General features: G+C 50.5%; 2 protein-coding genes and 1 pseudogene across 2 annotated transcripts; 1 reads left to right on the forward strand and 2 right to left on the reverse strand.

The window, feature by feature from the left end:
• Positions 1–303: 303 nt before the first annotated feature.
• Positions 304–8,542, forward strand: TEX28 (testis expressed 28). The gene is made up of 3 exons (XM_027607647.1): positions 304–1,040; positions 7,401–7,536; positions 8,186–8,542. Exons 1-3 carry the CDS (start codon positions 304–306, stop codon positions 8,540–8,542), a joined length of 1,230 nt encoding a protein of 409 aa, XP_027463448.1.
• Positions 6,047–6,163, reverse strand: LOC113931691 (annotated as a pseudogene).
• Positions 8,543–8,910: 368 nt separating the features above from the next.
• LOC113930818 (long-wave-sensitive opsin 1) lies at positions 8,911–21,511 on the reverse strand. The gene is made up of 6 exons (XM_027608363.1): positions 21,400–21,511; positions 16,735–17,031; positions 14,335–14,503; positions 13,137–13,302; positions 11,565–11,804; positions 8,911–9,110 (listed from the first exon to the last, which is right to left on the reverse strand). The coding sequence occupies exons 1-6, from the start codon at positions 21,509–21,511 to the stop codon at positions 9,000–9,002; spliced, it is 1,095 nt and encodes a 364-aa protein (XP_027464164.1). The 3' UTR covers positions 8,911–8,999.
• Positions 21,512–21,779: the final 268 nt, after the last annotated feature.

Raw genomic sequence — 21,779 nt, forward strand, 5'->3', positions numbered from 1 at the left:
AGAGCAAAAAGTCGTGTTGGGGACACCTGGCTGGCTCAGTCAGAGGAGCATGCAACTCTTGATCTGAGGGTTGTGACATCTAAAAAAAAAAAAAAAAAAGTCAGGTGCTGAAAAGAAGGGGAGAGGGGCCTGGAAGTTGAACTTAACATACCCAGTCTGTGCTGGGCCCATCTTGAATGCACAAATCTTGCATACGTAAGAATCTGTGCTTACGCCTAAGTATTTTTAGAGTGAGGCAATACCAAGTCCAGTTCTACTATTTGCAGCTCACAGAAGTACCTGTTAATGATTTCTTGTTTCCCAATGCAGGCAGAATACACCAAGAGCCCAAGTGGAACTGTTCCCTCCAATGTTCCCTCGTGCAGGTCCCTGTCATCTGCCGAGGATGGCCCCAGTGGCCATTCCAGTCTCTCAGATGGGGAGTTGGCCCGGAACTTACAGGATAGCATCAAGCACCGCATCTTCTACCTCTCCGAGCAGCTGAAAGTGGAGAAGGCCAGTAGGGATGAAAATACTGTGGGCTACCTCAAGCTGGTGTCCAAAGCCGACCGGCACCAGGCCCCCCACATCCGGCAGGCCTTCGAGAAGGTGAACCAGCGTGCCTCTGCCACCATTGCCCAAATTGAGCGAAGGCTCCGTCATTGTCACCAGCAGCTGCAGGAGCTGGAGGAAGTCCACAGGCCCAAGGGCTTAGTGCTGAAGGCAGAAAGCAGCCTGGATGAGCGCAAGCAGCCCAGCCAGAAGGCCCCGTTCTCAGAGCCTCCCAACCCAGGTAGGGAAGACAGCCTGTCCACCAGCCTGCCTGACATTGGCAGACACTTGCCCCTGGAGAGTCACTTCGCGGCCTCGCCGCAAGGGAAGCCCTCAAAGACAAAGCGTGTGGCCCAGCAGCGAAACCTGCTGTTGCAGAAGATGAAGGAAGACCTGAAAGAAGTCAGGGAACTCCACCTCGGCCTCCAGGTGTCCTATCAGAGCCTAAAGGAGAAGCGTCTGACGGACCTGCAGGTGTCACTAGAGTCCCTTCGGGAAGAGAAATACAGGTGAGCTGAAGCCCCTTCTGCGGCCTTGGCTCTGGGGACAGCAGCCCCCAGGACTGTCTTCAGGAAAGTGAAGGGGAGCGAGGACGTGGACTTGGAGGGTCAGGGGGAGGAAGAGCGGGGAGAAACTGGTCAGTGTTTCCCTGGGCAGTTGGGCCCCACAGTGGAGAGGGCTCATCCCCTGCTTGCTGTTGCACACCTGCCTGGGTCCTCTGCTGGCAAATGAGGCCCCAGCTCAGGGCCCTGCCAGGTGGTCCCAGAAGCCATGGGCTCTGACTGGGGTAGTGAGAGGCAGTTGCGGTGGTGGTGAGCCCAGCAGATGCCCATCATCAGTCAGGGAGGGGTCCTGCATCTGCTAGAATAGCATAGTGTGGGAAGCAGGATATCTCACTGGTCATTGTCCCTTCACCTGTGCTCATAGCTGAGTTGGGGCCAAAGGTCCTGTATGGGATATTTATTCTGAAAATGTTTGTCTTCTGGGGAATGCTTTCTCCCCACTGTATGGTGGGTCAATTGCATTTTCATCTAAGACAAGACTAGGGCCCACAAATAGGGGAAAAAAGACATACTCAGTCTGTCAAAGGACCCCCACCATTCCTGTTTGGACCTTTCGTAGGGTCCTGCCGGCCTTCAGTGGTGCCATAGTCTCCCCCCCCCACCCGCTGATGCCCACAGTCTGTTGCATCAGGTACTGCATTAGCTCTAATTCTCCCAACAGCCTGGTCATGGAAGGAGGGATTCACTTATGAACCAAGATTCTCAGTAAAGTAAGAACTTTGTGGTCCCTTAGTACCTGTGTGTATGTGGAGGGCGGGGGAAGGCATTTGGGAATCAGTCCTCTTCTGTTTTCACAGGGAAATGTTACCTGCATTTACACTGCTTGATAAATCCATAAAGGACAATTAAAAATATTGTGGGGGGGTGCGCTTGGGTGGGTGGCACCATTGGTTAAGCATCCAACTCTCGGTTTCGGCTCAGGTCATGATCTCAGGGTCGTGGGATGGAACCCCGCATCGGGCTCCGTGCTCAGCGCGGAGCCTGCTTGAGAGTTTCTCTCCCTCTCCCTCTGCCCCTCCTGCTCATGCTGTCTCTCTCTCTCTCTCTCTCTCTCTCTCTCTCTCTCAAATAATACATAAATCTTTAAACAAATGTTATGGGGCAACCCACTATCAAATAAGATAATGAATCAGAATTATAGGTCTCTTTTAGATGTGATTTTTTAAAAAAGATTTTATTTATTTATTTGAGAGAGAGAGACACAGCGAGAGAGGGAACACAAGCAGGGGGAGTGGGAGAGGGAGAAGCAGGCTTCCTGCAGAGCTGGGAGCCCGATGCAGGGCTCGATCCCAGGACCCTGGGAACATGACCTGAGCCGAAGGCAGACGCTTAACGACTGAGCCACCCAGGCGCCCCTTGGATGTGATTTTTGTAGGACATGACAACTAAATCTAAAATGTTGGGACTCTTAATGCCCCTTTGTCGAAATACCATTCATGTCCAAGGTTGAATTTATATAAAGCAAGACTAGAGCTTAGTGGCAGTTACACAAATCCCCATAAATTTCCATACCGCCTCGGCCAGCAGGACTGTTTTGCTCTCGTAAGCTCTTAACCCTTTAGCAAATCAGAATCTGCCAGCAGTGCAGGGGGGCAAGGTGACCTACCTCCCCTAGATTTCCCGTGAATTCTACAAGCTTGCGCTTCTGAAACAGCTGCCCCTGCCGCCACTGGACTGTGACAGGAGTGTGAAGTAAACTATAATTGTGTTCAGCCACTGAGATTTTCTGCTTGTTGGCTATAGCAATTAGCCTACCTTGATTAATATACATGAGAAGCAACAAAGTAGGTCTGTATGACTCAGATTTACCAGGAGACAAGGGGAACGGGTGGGAGATGACTTTATATAATAACAGTGACAGCAGGGAGCAAGTAGCATTGTCCCCTGTACCGTTCAGTCACCCACTTTACAGATGGGGAAATGGAGCCTCAGAGAGGCACAAGCCTGAGTACATGTCAGTGTGTCCTGGCCACATGGCTTCCTAATCTAGGTGAAGGGGACGCAGGAATTCGTTGCAGTTTTTAAAACATACGTCTCCTTCAAATCTTTTAAAAAAACCCTTTATGTGAGCTAGATGCAAACATGACATATGTGTTGAAGTCAGTGAAGTGTCACCTGGTGTCCACACCTGTGTGGGCACCCCCCAGGCCCCTGTGATTGTCACGTCTCCTCTGGTGTGTCACAAACTGAGATTTCAAACTGAAAAGTCCTATGACACTTCTCGCAGGTAAATGTGCTTTCAAGAGGGCTTTCTTTTTGATTTTTGAATTGAGATGAAATTCATAGAACAAAATCATCCATCTTAAATTCAGTGTACAATGTACAATTCAGTGACATTTAGTACATTCACAGTATTGTGCAACCACCACCTCTATTTGGTTCCAGAACATTTTCATCACTCCAGATGGAGACCCCATCCCTCTCCATTCACCTTGCCCCAACCCCTGGTAACTACCAATGTACTTTCTGTCTCTCTGCATTTGGCTTTTCTGGATATTTCATGTAAATGGAATCATACAGTGTGTACCCCTTTGTGTCTCTTTTCTTTCACCCGGTGTAATAGTTTTGAGATTCATCCAAGTTGTGCATAGGAGTAGTTCACTCTTGCTCAGCGGTATTCTGTTGTACGGATGCACCACAGTTGGTTGACCCATTCACCTTCTGCTGGGTGGGGCTGTTATGAATAAAACTGCTATGAACATTCTTGCACACCAGCTTCTGGTGGCTGCCGGGCTCCTTAGCTTGTGGCCACATCACTCCAATCTTCAAGGGCAGTATCTTCACATCTCTCTCTGCTCTGTCTCCATATGGGCCTCTCCTCTGTGTGTAAAAGCTCCCTCTGCTTCCCTCCTATAAGGATGTGTGTGATTTCACATTTGCTCTGGAGGAGCAACTCTGTCCCCGCTGCATTACCCCACCCTACCCACAGAGCTTGATCCCTCCTATATCTTTCTCCACCTCAGACCTTTCAAGTTGCAAGCCACTACCTTCTAGCTCAGTTTGCTGAAAACCATTCTTCGGTATGATCAAGAATATAGTCTTCTTCAACAACAACAAAGTTTAGGACAATTTGTATTGGCAAGGGCAGCTTTCACAGCTTTGGAAGATTTCGGGGGCGTTTTGGTTGGCTGGTTATCATTTTGTCTTTGTAAGAGTGTTTTCTCTCTCTTTTAAAAAAAGATTTATTTATTTTAGAGAGAGAGTGAGAATGTGGAGGGGAGGGGCAGAGGGAGAGGGGCAGAGGGAAAGGAGAGAGAAACTTTAGCAGACTCTGCCCTAAGCACAAAGCCCAATGTGGGGCTTTGTGGGGCTTGATCTCACAACTCTGAGATCAGGACCTGAGCTGAAACCAAGAGCTGAACACTTAACCGACTGTGCCACCCGTGCGCCCCTATAAGGGCATTTTCTAGAGTGGTCCACTTGCCTCTGCAGCTGTAGGAGTGGGACAGAGAGGGGTCCTTGACTCAGGGAGGGACAGGGAGGAGAGTCAGCTGTACTGCAGGCAGGATGCTGCTGCCTGAGGGCACAGAGGTTGGGGGCCAGAGATGAGGGGAGACTACGAGAATATCCTTATGACTTAACATTTTCTTATTTGATAATCTATTCCAGAATGCATTTAAGAAGACATTTGTAGGGCACCTGGGTGGCTCAGTTGGTTAAGCGACTGCCTTCGGCTCAGGTCATGATCCTGGAGTCCCGGGATCGAGTCCCGCATCGGGCTCCCTGCTCAGCGGGGAGTCTCCTTCTCCCTCTGACCCTCTTCCCTCTCATGCTCTCTATCTCTCATTCTCTCTCTCTCAAATAAATAAATAAAATCTTTTAAAAAAAAGACATTTGTAAATTCTTTTTTTTTTTAAGATTTTATTTATTTGACAGAGAGAGAGAGAGAGAGAGCGAGAGAGGGAACACAAGCAGGGGGAGTGGGAGAGGGAGAAGCAGGCTCCCCGCTGAGCAGGGAGCCCGATGTGGGGCTCGATCCCAGGACCCTGGGATCATGACCTGAGCCAAAGGCAGACGCTTAACAACTGAGCCACCCAGGCGCCCCTACATTTGTAAATTCTTATAAATATATTAATGAAGAATCTATTCATTGACTTCATAACTGTGAAGAGTATATTCGTGAATATGTACTTGAGCATAGCCAATATCTTGAACGTTCTTGTGTCTGAATCCTTCATGTAAATGGAAAGACAGGCATGGGGAATGTCCTTTCAAGTGGACACCGTGCTGCATCCCCCTCTCTATGGGCATTGTCAGTCCACTCTCTTCTCTACAAGGACTAGGGCAGGGACTAATGGACTATTCCTTGAAACACTCATGAACCAGCTCTTGACAAATTGGCTTTCGACAAATGATTGTTTAAGCTCATTAGCTGCATGGGGGACAACTCCATGTGGGTGTCAGTCAAGTCCCTGAAGCAGGACCAAACTGACCTCCTTGCCTCATGTTCCCTGTCTGTGTGGCGGCACCCCTGGTTATGTTCTGTGCATGCCAGAGCCCCGTGATCTGATCGGCCACATCCTCCATTACCCTGTTTTCCACAGGGCACCAGGCTCCGGCCATTCTCTGTCTCCAGGGCTCTCCGGTACCTTTCCACTTCTGCAGCGTCACCACCCACCCCGCACCCATGGGACAAGCCTTCCTTGGCTCTTCCCTAAATGACGATGCTAAAAGCCACATGGCCTCTGGCCTCCGGCCTGTCCTTCCTGGTGCTCAAATGAGGAACCTCAAAGTGTTTTTAAATTATGAAATATTCTAAACCCAGGGGGAAATGTAGAGGATAACATGATCAAGACCGTGTACCCATATGCACAGGTTTTTCAAATCTTCACATTTACCATATTTGCTTCACATGTTATTTTATTAAGAAGTAAAACTTTAGAAGGTTCACTTGAAGCTCTCACATCATCCCTTCCCAACCCCATCCCCCTTCCACCTACCTCACTACCTTCATTGGGCCTTTATCTTTTCCATGCATGTTTTTATGCTTTACAACTTATACACATAGCTGATTAAACTGATAAGAACAGATACTACACTTGATCTTAGCCAAAAGGCCGAGAAACGATTACACATAGCTGATTAAATACATACTGGTTAGTGACGTTTTGTTTGTGTTTTTTAAGAGGTTTACTGAGATATAAGTTACATGCCATAAAATGAACCATTTTAACTCTGTTTCAATGATCATTAGTAAATTTACTAAGTATACAACTATTGCCACAATTCATTTTTTGTTTTTGTTTTGTTTTGTTTTTAAGATTTTATTTATTTGTCAGAGAGAGCGAGAGAGCACAAGCAGGCGGAGCGGCAGGCAGAGGGAGAAGCAGGCTCCCCGCTGAGCAAGGAGCCCGTTGAGGGAAGCCCGATGTGGGACTCAATGCCAGGATTCTAGGATCATGACCTGAGCGGAAGGCAGATGCTTAGCCAAATGAGCTACCCAGGGATCCCTGTTTTTGTTTTAATAACAACTTTATTGAGATATAATTCCCATTCCATAAAATTCACCCATTTACAATCAGTGGTTTTTAGTATATTCACAGAGTTGTGCAACCATCACCACTGTCTCATTCCAGAACATTGTCATCACTCCAAAAAGAAACACTGTCTCGTGAGCAGTCACTCTCCACCCACTCCCCACACCCAGGCGCCAGGAACCATTCATCTGTTTCTGCCTCTATGGATTTGCCTATTCTGGACATTTCTCTTTTTTTAATATTTATGTATGTATGTATTAGAGAGAGAGAGAGAGAGAGAGCATGAGCAGGGATGGGGGCAGAGGGAGAGCGAGAAGCAGACTCCCCATCGAGCAGGGAGCCCGACTCAGGGCTCCATCTCAGGACGCCTGGACCTCATGACCTGAACCAAAAGCAGACGTTTAACTGACCGAGCCACCCAGGTGCCCCTGGACATTTCATATAAATGGAATCTTACAATATGTGGTCTTTTGTGACTGTTCCATCTCTATAATCAATAGACTTTTATGGAATAACTACTGCTTGCCAAACACTGGTGCTGGGAATTTATATGGAATTTAATAGCAGGCGTGGACAATTCAGTTTTCTTTCTACAACTTTTAGTCTATGGCTAGTTTTGTAAAGCTGTCGTGAAAGAGTAACTGTCTATGAAATACACCTGTGTATCAGTGTGTGTGTGGCTGCTGTGCATCTGAGGCTGACCTGGAGGAGGGGAGAGGAGGAAGGAGCAATCTGAACCCAGCTATAGTCTTGACGTAGGGCTGCTCACCACCAGCACAACCTCTGGGCAGGGGACTCAGGGAGGATTACTTTCTCTTTTGCTCCCAAGACAAGCGCTGATGGAAGAACAGGTGAATGAGCACCTGCAGGGGCACCTGGATGAGATTTACCACCTCAAACAGACTCTGGCATGCATGGAGGAGAAAATGGCCTATCTGTCCTATGAGAGAGCCAAGGAGATATGGGTGAGAACCTCATGGCGGGATGGGGGGGGGTGGCTTTTAAAGAAATGACCAGTGAGAAGGATATAGGGATGAGAGGAGCGAAGGATGAGCAGCTCCATTCTGATACCCCTGCAAACTAAGGAAAGAGGGTTCAGTCGCAACTCACACATTTGCTTTAGAGCGAGCGGCATCCATCTCTCTGTTCATGCTGCACTCCCGCCCCACCCCCTGCCCTGATCCAGCTGAGCTGACCTGGGAATTTGGGCTCTGCAGTTTTCATACTTGGGGGTGCTTTGGAGCCACCTGAGGGGGTGCTGATGAGTCACCAGCAGCTTCTGATGGTGCAGGGAGCTCCCTCTGGGAGGCCCTGCTTTTGACCCTTGGTTAGCAAGCACAGGTGAAGGGTTTCCCTCACCTGTAATGGTTAGGCTCACTCTCTTCCACACCCTCAGACCCTATTCCTGTCCTTGGTGAGCTCTCGCATAGCCAGGTTCTCAGTCTTAGGCCACACTGGATGTTACTGAGACAGGACAGGGCCCTTAGCATGTAAGTGCTCTAGTTTCTTGACTTCCCTCCTAAATCTTCAGCTCACGAACTTTTGCTGGGTACCCCGTAGGAACTCAGGTAAGTGACTGCACTTCATGAGGGTGTGTGTTCTTGTCGCGTGCAGGAGGTCATGGAGACTTTCAAGAACCGTATATCTAAGCTTGAAACTCTACAGCAAGTGACACAACTGGAGATGATGGAGAACTTCAGGATCCGTCCACAGAAGTTTATGTTCCGATTCGTAAGCCTGCTCCTCACGCTGGCCACCATCTTCTTGGTCTTCATTTCCACCATTTGCGCCTGCCCCTTGCCACTGGTGAATTCCCGCCTGCGCACATGCACCACACTCATGCTGATCGGCCTTGGGGCCCTGGCCTGGCAGAAGCGGCATGCCATCCCTGCCACAGACTGGCAGGCCTGGGTCCCGTCCAGATGGCGACTGTATTCCAAGGACTCCAAGCCTCTATCAGATGGGACTTAAAGGGCCTGGGTTTGCTAGCTCATGCTGCCTTCTGGGGTGTCAAGGGCATCCAGCCAGCCCCACCTAGATAGCCACTTCTCAGCTCTCCCTTTCTGATTCCATCACCACCAGCCCGCCTTGCATTTCTCTTCCTTGTGACCCTTCGATACCATCTGCAGACACAAAGCTTGGAAAATATTAAAGTGTCTGAAGCTGATCTGGGAACTTGGGCTCTGCAGTTCTGTCCCCCTCATGCCCTCTTGTGACCCAGTGACCAGACCCTCAGAGGCTCGGGGGTCCCCAGGCTACAGTGGTAGCTTCTATGACTTTGTTGTTTTTGGCAAAGAGAAACTACATTTCTTTCACAGGGATGGAGAAGAAGAGGCAGTGGGGGAGGTGGCCAAAGTGCTGGTGTGGGGACAGGGGTTATGTTTTCTTGTGGGAAGTAGACCTTTTTGTTGTCATGGTTGGGAAAGACTCACGCAGGTGACACTGAAGACACAGATGAGGCCTCTGTTTTGGAGGCGCTGGAGAGTTCAGAGCTATCGTCCACCTTCTTCCCAAAAAGCTGTAAGATGCAGTTTCGAAACTGGCAGGACAGAAAGTGTTACTCAACAGAGCAGAAAGGACGAATGTACTCTGCTAAAGGTCATTCTTGGGGAATTCTGAGGAAAGTGTTCATTAAGGGTCATCTTAATGACTTAACACGTTTTCTGTTACTATTCAGAATCCTATACGGAGAATAGAGGAAGCCTGAGGTTATTACTTGCACGTGGGGATAGTCTACTCCTGACTATTCATTCATCTAAGTTATCTAATTTAGAATCTGATGGTGACTATTGTGGGTCAGATTGTGACACTGCCCCCCCCCCCCCCGGCCGCCAAAGCCATGTTTGAGTCCTAACCCCTAGAGCCTGTGAATGTGACCTTATTTGGAAATAGAGTCTTTGTGGATGTGATTAAGATGTACATTACCATGAGGTCATGCTAGAATAGAGTGGGCCCCAATCCAGTGACTGGCGTCATTATAAGAAGGGAATTTGGACACAGACTCAGAGAGAAGGTCACATGGAGGTGAAGGCAGATATCAGGGTGACTTGTCTATAAGCCAAAGAATACCAAGGATTGCTGGCTACCGCCAGAAGCCAGGAGGGAGGCAGGGAACAGATTCACCCTCGGAGCCCTCAGAAGAAACCAACATTGCCCACAACTTGATCTTGGACTTCTGGCCTCCAAAACTGGGTGAGAATAGATTTCCGTTGGTTTAAGCCCCCAGTTTGTGGTACTTTGTTATGGTAGTCTCAGGAAACTTGTACAGTAACCAAAGATGATGCCAGCTAAGGGGCCCATGCATAGGGTGACCCATCTCCAGAATGTCTGGGAAGAGAGTCAGAGGCATTTTAGTGAAAAAGAATGCGATCGTCATCTTGTTTCTATTCCACAAGGACTAGGTAGGTAACAGTCTAGCCACTACCTCATGTCTTTAACCAAGAGAATCTTCTGGCACCAAGAGGGCTCCAGTCTTTGCTGCTTGGCCCTAAAGAGATCTGGAATGTATTCATTTCGCAAATTATGTCTCCTATCATCACTGAGCTAACCACAATGTCTTGAGAATGCAGACCAGAGGCATCTCCTGTATGTTCTTGACTACCTCCAGCTCTGTCCAACATCAAAACTCTCACAAATAAAACACATAATTATTGAAATCAATAACACAAGAAATGGGCCAAATAAGAGAATTGACTTAGCTGAGGAATTCATTTGACATCTACCTAATGAGCCCCCACTCTGCGCCAGACTGTATCCCAGGGGGATCAGCAGTGGAGAAAAAGAGTAACATTCTCTGTCCTCATGGAGCTCCATTACAGAAAGTTCTCTCAGAATGCAGCAGGAAGGGATGACAATGTGGAAAGGGTGAAAGCAAAGTCTGAAAGCCTGGAGGGGTCCAGAAGTGCAGATGTCTTGTCTAGGAGAAGGAGTTCTGGAAGGGGAGGTTGGAAAGACTCAAGTAAACACAGTACAAAGCAAGATAGCCTAGGGTTCCATAAACAAGAGCCAGATCTAACAAGAAACCCATGTGAAAGCCAGGAAACAGGAGCCAGGGATAGAACTACGCTCAAGGTATTGAGGTGCCAACAATGGAGTCCTGGGGAATCAACTGCAGTACTGGTCCTACTTAATACCTGAACATTACCTAAAGAGTGTGTGCTTAATGAACTCTACGGAGAGTCAGGGCCAGGCCAGAGGGGAGTGAGCCATGGGGCAACTGTTAAATGGAGGAGCAGAGAAGAGCTAGTTGGAAGGAATGGGGACCGGGTCTGGTGCAATGCAAGGCCAATGCAAGGCCCCCGCGAAGGTGGTATTTCTGGCCCATGGACCTTTCTGGTCATCATTAAGTCACACATTCACAGCTGTGCCTTAATGAAGTAGATTTGATGGATTCAAGGAAGAATAAGGCAAATTATGCTTGGAAGATGATGAACCTCAGTGGTCACCTGTAACCTTCCGAGAGGTCTAGGAGTCCTGGGCGATTTGCTGCTGAGGTTCGATATGCCAGCCCATGATGGCTACCATGTGGCAAGGCCTTGGGCAGGACCACAGCATGTTCCCCTGAACTAACCCATAAAGTCACAAAAGCCACATATCAGTGTAGCCAAGAAGGGCCTCTTAAAGGGTTTAAAGATGGATAGATGAAAATTAAGAGGAGAGTTGTGCCTATAAAAGCAAAACGGACACAGGTAGGGTAAATGTAGACATGTTCAGGCATTCCTCGGGTGTTCGAGCTCCAGGGTAGCCCTGAGGCCAACAGAAGGGAAGAGTAGCAACATGCAGGATGCACTGTGGAGCTGCCCACCCTCAGGTCAAGGCTCTGAAAGGATCCGGGGGGGGGGGGGGCTTGCTGAGCTTTCATGTGCTGAACCTTCCCTGGTCGTTGTCCTGGAGGTCATTAACAGTTTCCCCCAGAAATGATTTCAGGTAGGAGCCATCACTGGGCTCTTCTGCGGTCTTATTTCTAGTTTGTCCTGCCAATGATGTGACTTACCTGCCGGTTCATAAAGACATAGATAATGGGGTTGTAGATAGTGGCACTTTTGGCAAAGTAGGCTGGCAGAGCGGCCACCAGAGGGTGGAAGGCGTAGCCAGGGTGGGCAGCGGCGAAGCATGCAAAGAAGGTGTATGGCCCCCAGCAGACGCAGTACGCGAAGACCATGACTACCACCATGCGTGTTACCTCCTTCTCTGCCTTCTGGGTGGACTCAGATTCTTTCTGCTGCTTTGCCACCTGGGGGAGACAGAGATTCATACCCGGGGACAGTGAGCGGGCGGGTCCCTCTGGACTCTCTATCCCAGGGGACTCTGTTGCTATCGCTTGGGCAGTGAGTCAGGGAGAAGGCAAGAGACAGGTGGCCCCGGGGATGGGGAGTGATGGCGGGAAGGAGATGGGCCCACCCGGGCCAGTCAGCATCCAGCTCCCACCCGAGTGAGTCAGCAGCCTGGCTTAGGCTGGACCAGGCTGGCCTTGAGGGAGCTTATGTAGGTTTTGAGGTGGTGCACAGCTGGCCCTAGAGAAGACATCCTTGAGCCAGGGCCTTCCAAGCTCTTGGCTTAGCTTGGCTAAGCCACACGTAAGGAGTTTGGGAAGGAGCTAAGGAGGCCATTCTTAGTGCCACCTGGTCCCTTATCAGTGTGTCCTCTCCAGTGCTCAGGTCTGAGGGGCTGAGCAGGAGGAGACCCAGAGGCTGGACACTGCTTGCTGTGGGCAGGGACACAGCCCAGAGCTAACATGGCTCAAGCAATGGTTGGATACCTGTGGGAGCCAGCTAGGTTGTTTCTGATCCCTGACCGCCAATGGGGTTGGGGGAGGAAGCGGGGCAGGGGCCACATCACAGGCTGAAGGCAGGGAGTTTGTGGCCTTCACTCTAGAAAGAGCTTATGAACACTTGTTGATCTGGTTGTGGGCACAAGCAGCTTCATATCAGAAAGGCGCCACCCCAAAGGGCCTTCTACCAACTGTGCCAAGCAGGATCTCAAAAGGAACAGATGGCGCATCCAGATCAAACCAATTGTAGGTGAGTTGGCTGACAAGGGGACAACTTATGTACGGTGTTCTTCCTCTTCTGCCTCACTCTGATTGCCTACATGGGGGTACGGGGTGGCTGCGGACAGGATCAACTTCCCAGTGAGGAGAGTGGAGAGCGGGTCTTGGGGACAGATGGCACATGCAGATCCACTTCTTGGCCTGCCCCAACAGCCCCGTGAAGGGGACAAGGTCACTCTGGTGGCAGCCTTTCAAAACCACCTTTGATGCGCAGGTTTCACTTGCGGGTCTGGCTGGCTTTCCACCCAGGGGAGAACTGTCCTGGGTCAGGGAAGATATGCAGCTCTGCTCCCTTATTGGGCCCCACATGAAGGGTGGGGGACAGTCCCTTCCCATCTTGTAGGGGCAAGGACAAGGGATCCAGGGCTGCAGTGGCAGTTCCAAAGGAATTACAGGACTCATGTGTGGTTTGAGGGCAGGAGAGAGGACTGGGTGATCCTTTGTGCCAGCCTCAACATCCCTGGCCCTCATGATCCTGCCAGGCAGGGGTGAAGCCAGGAGGGTTTGGGGGCTTACTGCTCGGATGGCCAGCCACACTTGGAGGTAGCAGAGTATGATGACACTGAGTGGGATGATGCAGCACGTGGTCATGAGGACGATCATGTAAGACTGCACCCCAGGGTACGAGCTGCCACTGAACACATCCGGGCCACACGACGTCTTCAGGCCATGGGGCCAGTACCTGTAGAGAAGGGCTGGCAGTCTGTCCTGATGTAGACATGGCAACATAGGACCCCTCAGGCCAGGCACACCACTGACCTGGGCTGGAGGATTGTTGGGTTGTTTTTTTTTAAAGCTCTATCCATTTATTTTAGAGAGGGGGGAGGGGCAGAGGGAGAGGGAGAGAGAGAATGCTCAAGCAGACTCCCTGCTGAGCACGGAGCCCAACGTGTGGCTCCATCCCAGGACCCCGAGACCACGACCCGAGCCGAAATCAAGAGTCGGCCACTCAATGGACTGAGCCACCCAGGCACCCCGGGATTGTTTGGTTTTGAAAATCACAGTGAAATTCACATTACAAGAATTAACCATTTTTGAAGTGAACAGTTCAGTGGCATTTAGTACGTTCACAATGTTGTGCAACCACCACCTCTATCTAGTTCCCCAATACCTTCATCGCCCCCAAAGGAAACCCTTGGGTAGAATTTGGTAAACCTTTGTCCATTTTTAGGTCTCATAGCCCCTTCTTTTTTTTTTTTTTATTGTGGTAAAATACACATAACACCTGAGCCCCCAAAGAAGTGGCCTGGCCAAGACACAAGTGACTTGTGGCCCTGCTGTACATACAACCCAAGCAGCCTCTGAAAGGGAGGTCCCTCAGAATGTGCTAGAAAGAGGCCTGGGGCAGAGTGGCTTAGAGGGCCCTGCTTTCACTTACAGCAACTCCCAAGGCTTGAGCTTGTCACCTTTCTCTGTGGGCTCCCACGAGCAGCTCACGCTTAGGGGAAAGAGACCTTTCCAGAGGCTCAGAGACGACAGGGGCCCATTTCCATGTTGCAGCCAGGCAGATTTATACATTCGTAGACACTGTACCCTCAAAGGGGTCACAGGGAGAGTTGGGTCCATATTCACTTTACTCATGGGGTTACAGAGGCCCAGAAACAGGAAGCAATTTGCCCCAAGGTCACAAATGGAATCGGGAGTCTGACCCTCCCCACCAGCCTTCACCCTCTGCCCTAAATGACCTGCCTTCCTGGCATACTGGCATCCTTACCTGCTCCAGCCAAAGATGGGTGGGGCTGTCCACAGAGCAGACCAGACCCAGGAAAAGGCAATGCCCGCAATGGCTAGTTTGGCATCAAATCTCACATTGCCAAAGGGCTTGCAGACTACCAGCCACCTCTCCCAGGAAATGATGGCCAGGGACCAGAGACCCGTGATCCCTGCAGGGAAGAGCAGGCAGATGAGGGCTTTGAGCCTCCAATGTCACTCCTTCCATCCAGACCAGCCGAAAGTTTTCAAGATCAAGAGGTTCCTCCCCACCTACCTGAAACACCTAATTCTCCCCAAAAGTGTATTCAGGTCCAGGGGGTAGTGGGTCTCTTGGTCAATTCCTCTAACACCCTCTTTTCCCCATTCTTTCCTCTTGGGTCTGTACCACCCTGATTCCTAGCTCTCTTTTAGTTGGCCACCAGCCTTTCTTCAAATGCTGACACACCTCCTGATCGCCATGCACACACCCACGTGACCACACTGAGGCGCTGTGGTCCCAGCCAAGGGCAAGGAAACAGGGCCTGTGTTCTGTGGCCTGTGCCTCTTTCGCCAGTATGCACGTTTAAGTTTCCAGATTTCCCACCACCGCCCACCATCTGGCAGGTGGAGACAGTGTCTTCCTGTCCTGCTTACACACTGGAGGTCTGTGGGCAGAATTCAGGGCTCCATGAACTGGGGCAGGAAAAAGACAGTTTTGTTTCCAGTAACCTTTAATGGACACTGGGCATTTCCTTCCGTTATTAGCACGGTGTTATTAGCAGTGCCTGGGACTTGGTCACTTTCCAGAGGTGGCAGACATTTCCCAATATCACTGTATTCCTTACCACTTTGAAATTTCAGTGGCTGTCGGCCAGATCCAGTTATCTGATACTTTAATAAAGAACGGTATCATTAATACTTCTAAATGATATATTTACTAATAATTTTAACAAAGGACTATGCCACTGATTAATATTTAATACTTTGATTACTATATTTTAGTATCATCTCTGTTGACTCGAAAACAGACCTCAAGCAGATGCAGAGGTGAGTGGGGAACCCCGACAGAACCAGAGACAGATTTGAGTGGACATGAAGGTGCACAGAGCACTTGGACTTGGGGGATAGATTTTCTCTGCCCAACCTTCCCTGGTCACTCCTACTCTGTACCTTTGGGAGAGCGTTAGACCATCATCTGTAAAATGAGAGGCAGTTAGATACGGGGGGACAGTGTCCACCTCTGTACTGTGGGCTTCATGTTGGCACCTACCTCATAGAGTTATGGGAGAGGCCAGTACGTTCATTTAAATCTTGCCCCCAAGTCCTGCCCCCATCTTAGAGATGAGAAAATGGAGGAGTGGTGTGGTAAAGGCCAGGTTCCCCCTCCCTTCACCAGGCCCTCACCGTCCTGGTGTCTTTTTTTTTCTCTTCCTAATGTCCACCTCCTCAGAATGTGAATTGTAGATTAGTTTAGGTAGCAATTAGACAAACCCAAGTTAGATGTGGGAACTAAGGCCCCAGGAATGGTGAGCAGATGGTTCTGGGAAACTTCTCAAATGGAAGAGCAGCTGCAAGCCTCCACCGGTGTGACAGCCGAGGGCCTAGAGACCCAGGCTGCATGTGCCCTAGGCTCCTTGTCTTCTTGGCTGGACACCAAGCTGCAACCCTGGCCTCATGGCGACCCTCCCCCCTCCTCTGGAGCCCCCCGTGTGACAGACCCAGCTCCTGCTCTAGCCTCCTTGCCACTCCTGCTCACTCGGCCTCACTTCTGTCAAGCGCTGACCACACCCTGGTCTCCTTGACTGCCTCGCCCCAGCTCAAGATTCAGGTCCTCCATTGTCTCCTCCAGGTGCTCTGAGAGAACTGATGGTGCCATGTGGTTACCATTTGGGATAGGGACCCCTCTTGCTAGGACTTGGGACCACCTCCGGGCAGGGATCCTATACTTCTGGTGCCCAGCACATGGGTTCTCTGCCAATGTTGGCCTGAATAGAGCCAAGCCCCACAGAGATATTAGTGATGGGGATGGGGAAAGGGGTCTGGGATCTAGTTTCAATATCCCAAAAGCTCTAATGGGAAGTGCTTCTTTCCCTGGAAAAATCCAACACAGATGAGCTGAAAGGACACATACCCCTGATTTGAATGGACGTTCTGTTTGGGGTGACCAGAGCCCTTCCCTCCCACACGGTTCTGGGATTACCTGGTGCTATATCTGGCCTGTCTCAGGGCAGGCACTCAGTACGTCTACTTGTTGGACTACAACCGCCCCCCCACCCCATGATGACACCAGCCTTGTTTCTGCTGCAGGTCTGTCTCCCTTCAAGTGTGTACCGTGGGCACACCTGGGGGGTTGCTGTGTGAGTGTGTCCTTCACACACAGCGAGCCGGGTCTTCCCCGAGCCTGGGCCCCGGGCTGGCTTACCACACAAGGAGACAGTGTAGCCCTCCACAACACACAGAGGGTGGCCCAGCACAAAGTAGCCATAGATCTGGTTCACAACACTGATGGTGCTGGCAATGATGGTCTCTGCCAGGTCAGCAACTGCCAAGTTCACCAGGATCCAGTTCAGGGGGTGACGCAACTTCTTGAACCTCATGGTGGCGGCCAGCACAAGCCCGTTAGTGAAAACAGATGCAATGACCACAAAGATCATCCAGATGCTGGTGAGGTGGTACACCCATCTGGGAGCGATGTGGTAATTGGGACCTTCGAAGGGACCTAGGATCAGGAGGTACAGAGCGGGGAGAGGAGCCGGGCATCAGCATTACCCAAATGCACAGCTATGCCCACCCCACCCTTCCCTGCCTTATCAGAGCCTCCCGCCAATTGTCCAGCCCTCCTGCCCACTACCTTGGCCACTGCAGTCAGCCTTTTCCCTTTAGCTTTGCCTATCTGCAAACAACCTTCCCTTCATCCGTCCCTCAGGCCAGGGGCCATGGCCTGCTGGACACCTGTACAGGCATCCTTGAACTTAACAACGTAGAACTCCTCATCATCTATGCCAGGTATCACTCCCCCATCTGATTTGCCTCCCTCAGTATGCGGGTCAGCCCTCTGGGGTGCCACTGGCAGGCTTCTGCTCCCTGGAACCTTGCACCTGCTGTGCTGCTTCCCATGAGGGGCTCCATGTCTCTCTGTTGTTGGATCTTTGCTCACATTCTCCCCTGCCCCTGGGTCCACTTTTCTTCTGTACCATAAAGCCCAGCTCGGATGCCCTTGTCCTCTGGAAGCCTTTCCAGATTCCTCAGCTGAGAGTCAACTCGGCCCCTCGGGACTACCATCTCCACGCAACTCTGTGACGTTCTAACCTGTATTGGAATTACCCATGTGCACATCCTGTCATTCATCTCATATGGCAGGTCCAGCACACAATCAGTGTTCAGAGAATGAATGAATGAATGAGTTATGAGTTGAATTGTGTTCCCCCCCCAAAAAAGAAGAGATGTTGGAGTCCTAACCCCCAGTACATGTGAATGTAACCTTATCTGGAGACAGGGTCTGCCCAGAGATAATCAAGTTATAATGAGGGTGGGCCCTAATCCAATAAGACTGTGTCCCTATAAAAGGGGGTCATTTGGACACAGAGACAGGCACACAGGGAGAAGGCCATGTGAGGAGGAAGGTGGATGGAAGCATCTGGGTGATGCTTCCACAAACCAAGGAACACCACACATGGCCAGTCACCACCAGAAACTAGAGGAGAGGCCTGGAGCGGACTGTCCCTCAGAGTCGCCAGGAGGAGCCAACCCTGCCCACACCTGGATCTTGGACTTCTGTCCTGGTCTGTGATGGAAGGAATTTCTCTTGTTGTTTGAGCCATATGGTGTTGTGGGGCTTTGTCATGGCAGCCCTAGGAAATGCACACAGGACGAAAAGGAGAGCTAATTCCCGTTTATTACAACACACTAGCTCTGCATGTGTCTGTCTTGGAAGGACCTTTTCCACCACCATCATTTTTGGCAGAATACTTGAAGGGGTTGTAAGCCAGTGCCCACTACCATATAACAAGGCTGTACAGCACCTAGGAAAGCATCCACGCAGAGTCCCCAGATTTACCAGGACACTTCAGTTGTGTGTTTCAAAAACCCAACTCAAACTAGTTTTAGAGAAGTAGGGCTTTCTTGGGTCCCCTGGCTAGAAGGGATGGGGTAGATCTTGCCCCCCCAGCACAACTGGCCCCCCCAGCACCCACGATGTTCCAGTACTCTGTGCGTGAGCCTCATTTGCCCCTTTCACAGGGAGCTCCTGGAAACCCATCCACGATATCTGCAACCATGCTAGGTGGCACAAGCTCTCTGGGACCAGACCTCTGAGTACTGAAGGCCTGCATGGTACCAGTTTCTATGCAGAAGGAAGCAGAGGGAAACAAGGGGGCTGCTGATAGACGGGAGAACAGAGACTCACCCCCCCCCCCCATTGCCAACAGACCTTCCCTGCAAACTACAGCGGATTAGTTTGAGAACAGCAGCTGGAACTGGGAGGTGTTCGGAACACTCCGGCTCTGGGATAATTTCAAAATGAGGCAGCCAGAGCGTCCTTCCCGGACAGCCCATGGAGTCCAGATTGCGCAGGGCAAGGACAAGAGGAACCGGGCAGTGCGCAGTGGGGGAGGGGAGAGGAGTGTTCTGAATGTGGGAGGTCACAGAGGAGGGTCCTCTAGCAGTGCAAGCAGAGCAGATGTCTCGGCCTGCCCCTCCCTCCTGAAATCTGCAGGACCAATTTCATACAGAAATGGGTATTACAGTTAACTCCCAGGCGAAGGTGTTCTAAAGACTATTCGGCAGGGAAGGAATTGGGTGTGCGGGCAGGCAAGGAAACAAGATTTCCTTGAATATACCTTGTTCTCTAGATTTTAATTTGGAATCTTGTAAATATTTTATTACATAATTTAAAATCAACGTTAAATTTTAAAAAGCAATCCCGGAAAATCAAAAATAAGACAAACGAAACTAAATGCATATCCGCTCAGAAGCGTAATCACATAGAGAGGGACTGTTGTAAGGGACTTGAAAAGACACTAGCTTGACTATTCGGACCTAGTGGCATAGACCCTAAGGCTAAAAAGACCTGTCCAACTGTTAAGTTTTGGGTAATCATGTTGTTGATGGTAGTGTTGGTGTCCTTATTCTGAGACCATCGTGAGTGTGTTTGAGATCAAGCAAATGAATAATTAAATGATATTCTAATTCTTCCACCCAAAGCCCTTGAGAACAGGATTCTTAGTGGGAGAAAAGGAGACACAGAGGTCAAACCCAATTGGCTCCACTGGGAAACCAAGTCATTACTTCGGAATGGGAGCAATAAAAGGAAAGAAGAGGCATTTCTCCTGCCTTTCCCATACACACTGAGCCCCTGGGGAACCCAAAAGTAGATGAGGGCATGTTTCTCTCTATCAAAGTACTCTAGCTAATAGATGAAGATGGGGTATGGAAGCCAGAATGTCACCATTTTGCAATCCCCAGTGGTTTAATGGGTCCGGGCATCGAGCTTCGGCAGCTGCCAACACCCCAGAAAAAGGGACACCCTTCTAATGGAGAGGTCTTGCCAAACACCCAGCAGATCCAACTGACCTCTAAGCAGATCTTCAGATCAACTACCAGTTTACACAAACATAATGACAGACGAGGTGGGAGGGGCGTGGGAAGCTACACATGGGAAACCATCAGCAAAGTCTGAAGTGGATGAGTCCAGGGACAAACGACTCATTTTCTTCAACAAATAAATTACAAGGAGGTAGGGGGGAACCTCTAAATTCAAAGACGATGAAAAGAGAACGAAAAGTCTGAACCTGTAGACCTTATTGGAGCCCTGATTCAAGCAAAGGGGAAAAAATGTATGACCTTTTTTTCAATTCTGACTAGGAGATTCGATGAGATCAAGGCAATGTTACCTTATGGGTGTGGCAATGGCACTATGGTTATGTTTTTAAAGAGTGCTTTCCCCTTAGAGGTGCATCCTGAAGATTTATAGAGGAATTGATGCGATGCCTTAGATCTGCTTCCAGAAATCAGGAGGGGTGCGTGGAGGCAGTTATAGATGCAATAAGTGACGGATACCCAGGGGCTCATTACACGCTTCCCTCCACTTTGGTAGATACTTGAATTTTTGAAAAGAAAAAAAAAAGGTACAAAAAGGAATCTCAGGCATCCATGAAGTTCTATGGCCCTCCAGGGAGAGCACTGTTTCATCTCCATCGAGGACAGTTTGGGACACGGACAATCAGGTCAGAGCAAACTTCAGGGTTCTTAATTAGTTTGGCCTGGGAACCCTGGCCATCAAGGAGCTGGTGTGGCTTCTGGAAACCAGGGCACATGAGACATTCTTGAAGGAACAGATGGGCTTTGGTTTGGAGGAGGGACTGGGGAAGGGGGACCAGGGCCTGGGGGTCACCAGTGTCCTCAGCTCTTCGCAGGACTTGCATGCAAAGCTTTTGGACTGGCCCCCTCCCAGGGCATAACCAGCAGAGGAAAAACTGCCCTGGGAGCCAAGCGAGCCTCTTCCCCAAGGATGCGCAGCCAAAGGCTGCTGGCCCTGGCTGCACAGTTGGACAAGATGACCACTACCGTGTCTTCCGACCCTAAGGTTGAAGAAGTCACTCACCCTCCTCCGGGCCAGCTACCCAGCCTCCCGCTCCTGCCGTTTGCCTCCTTTTGGCTTCAGGAGAGGCAACAACGAGTCAGACCCGGCTTCTTCCCCAGGAAGCTCAGGGCAGTGCAGCCAGGTAGATACACCAGAACTGAATGTAATGAGTGCTCACTAGCAGCCTGGGGGCCACAAGGAAATAGTTAATGAACGTCCCTGGGACAGGGATTCTCAAAAGGTCTGGGAAGCTTATGTGGTTTGAAACTGCATGTTCCACATTATGGTGTCCTTTTATATTCAGAAAGCCCCCCCCCCCCATTTCATGTCGTCATAAAGATTAAGGGAGAAGACCATCTCGGCTGACGACGATGTGCAGAAGAGAAGTCTCCCGAGTGGGGTGGGTGGCCAGCGGGTCCCCGCCCCCGTGTGGCCGCTCAGGCCTGGTGTCTCTGGAGGGCGGCTCCAGCCGGTATGAGCCAGCCTTTCCAGCGCCTGCTTGCTCACCTCTGGTGGCGTTGCTGTTGGTGTAGGTGAAGATGCTCGCCTGGGTGCTGTCCTCATAGCTGGGCTGCGGCTGCCCGCCCGCAAGCCTTTGGGGGCCCCACCGCTGGGTCATGGCTCCAGAAAGCCCTGTCCCCAATGCCTGCCAGCTCTGGTGCTGCCTGGGGGTCGTGGCGCTTTATACCAGCCTGCGGGATCAGCCCAGACTTCCTCACCTTAAAAGCTCCTGAACCCTTCCCCACCTGATCTCTTAATTGGGCCCGGGACTTAGACCTCCTCCTCCCCCACCCCTTGCCTCCGAGCTCCTAAGATGAACCTGTGAGGGCGGCTCAGAAGGATTTTCTGGGAGCCCAACTCGGAGCCCCCAGCTTGCCAAGGTGGGC

This window comes from Zalophus californianus, chromosome X (genome assembly GCF_009762305.2).
Source record: "Zalophus californianus isolate mZalCal1 chromosome X, mZalCal1.pri.v2, whole genome shotgun sequence".
Classification (NCBI taxonomy): domain Eukaryota; kingdom Metazoa; phylum Chordata; class Mammalia; order Carnivora; family Otariidae; genus Zalophus; species Zalophus californianus.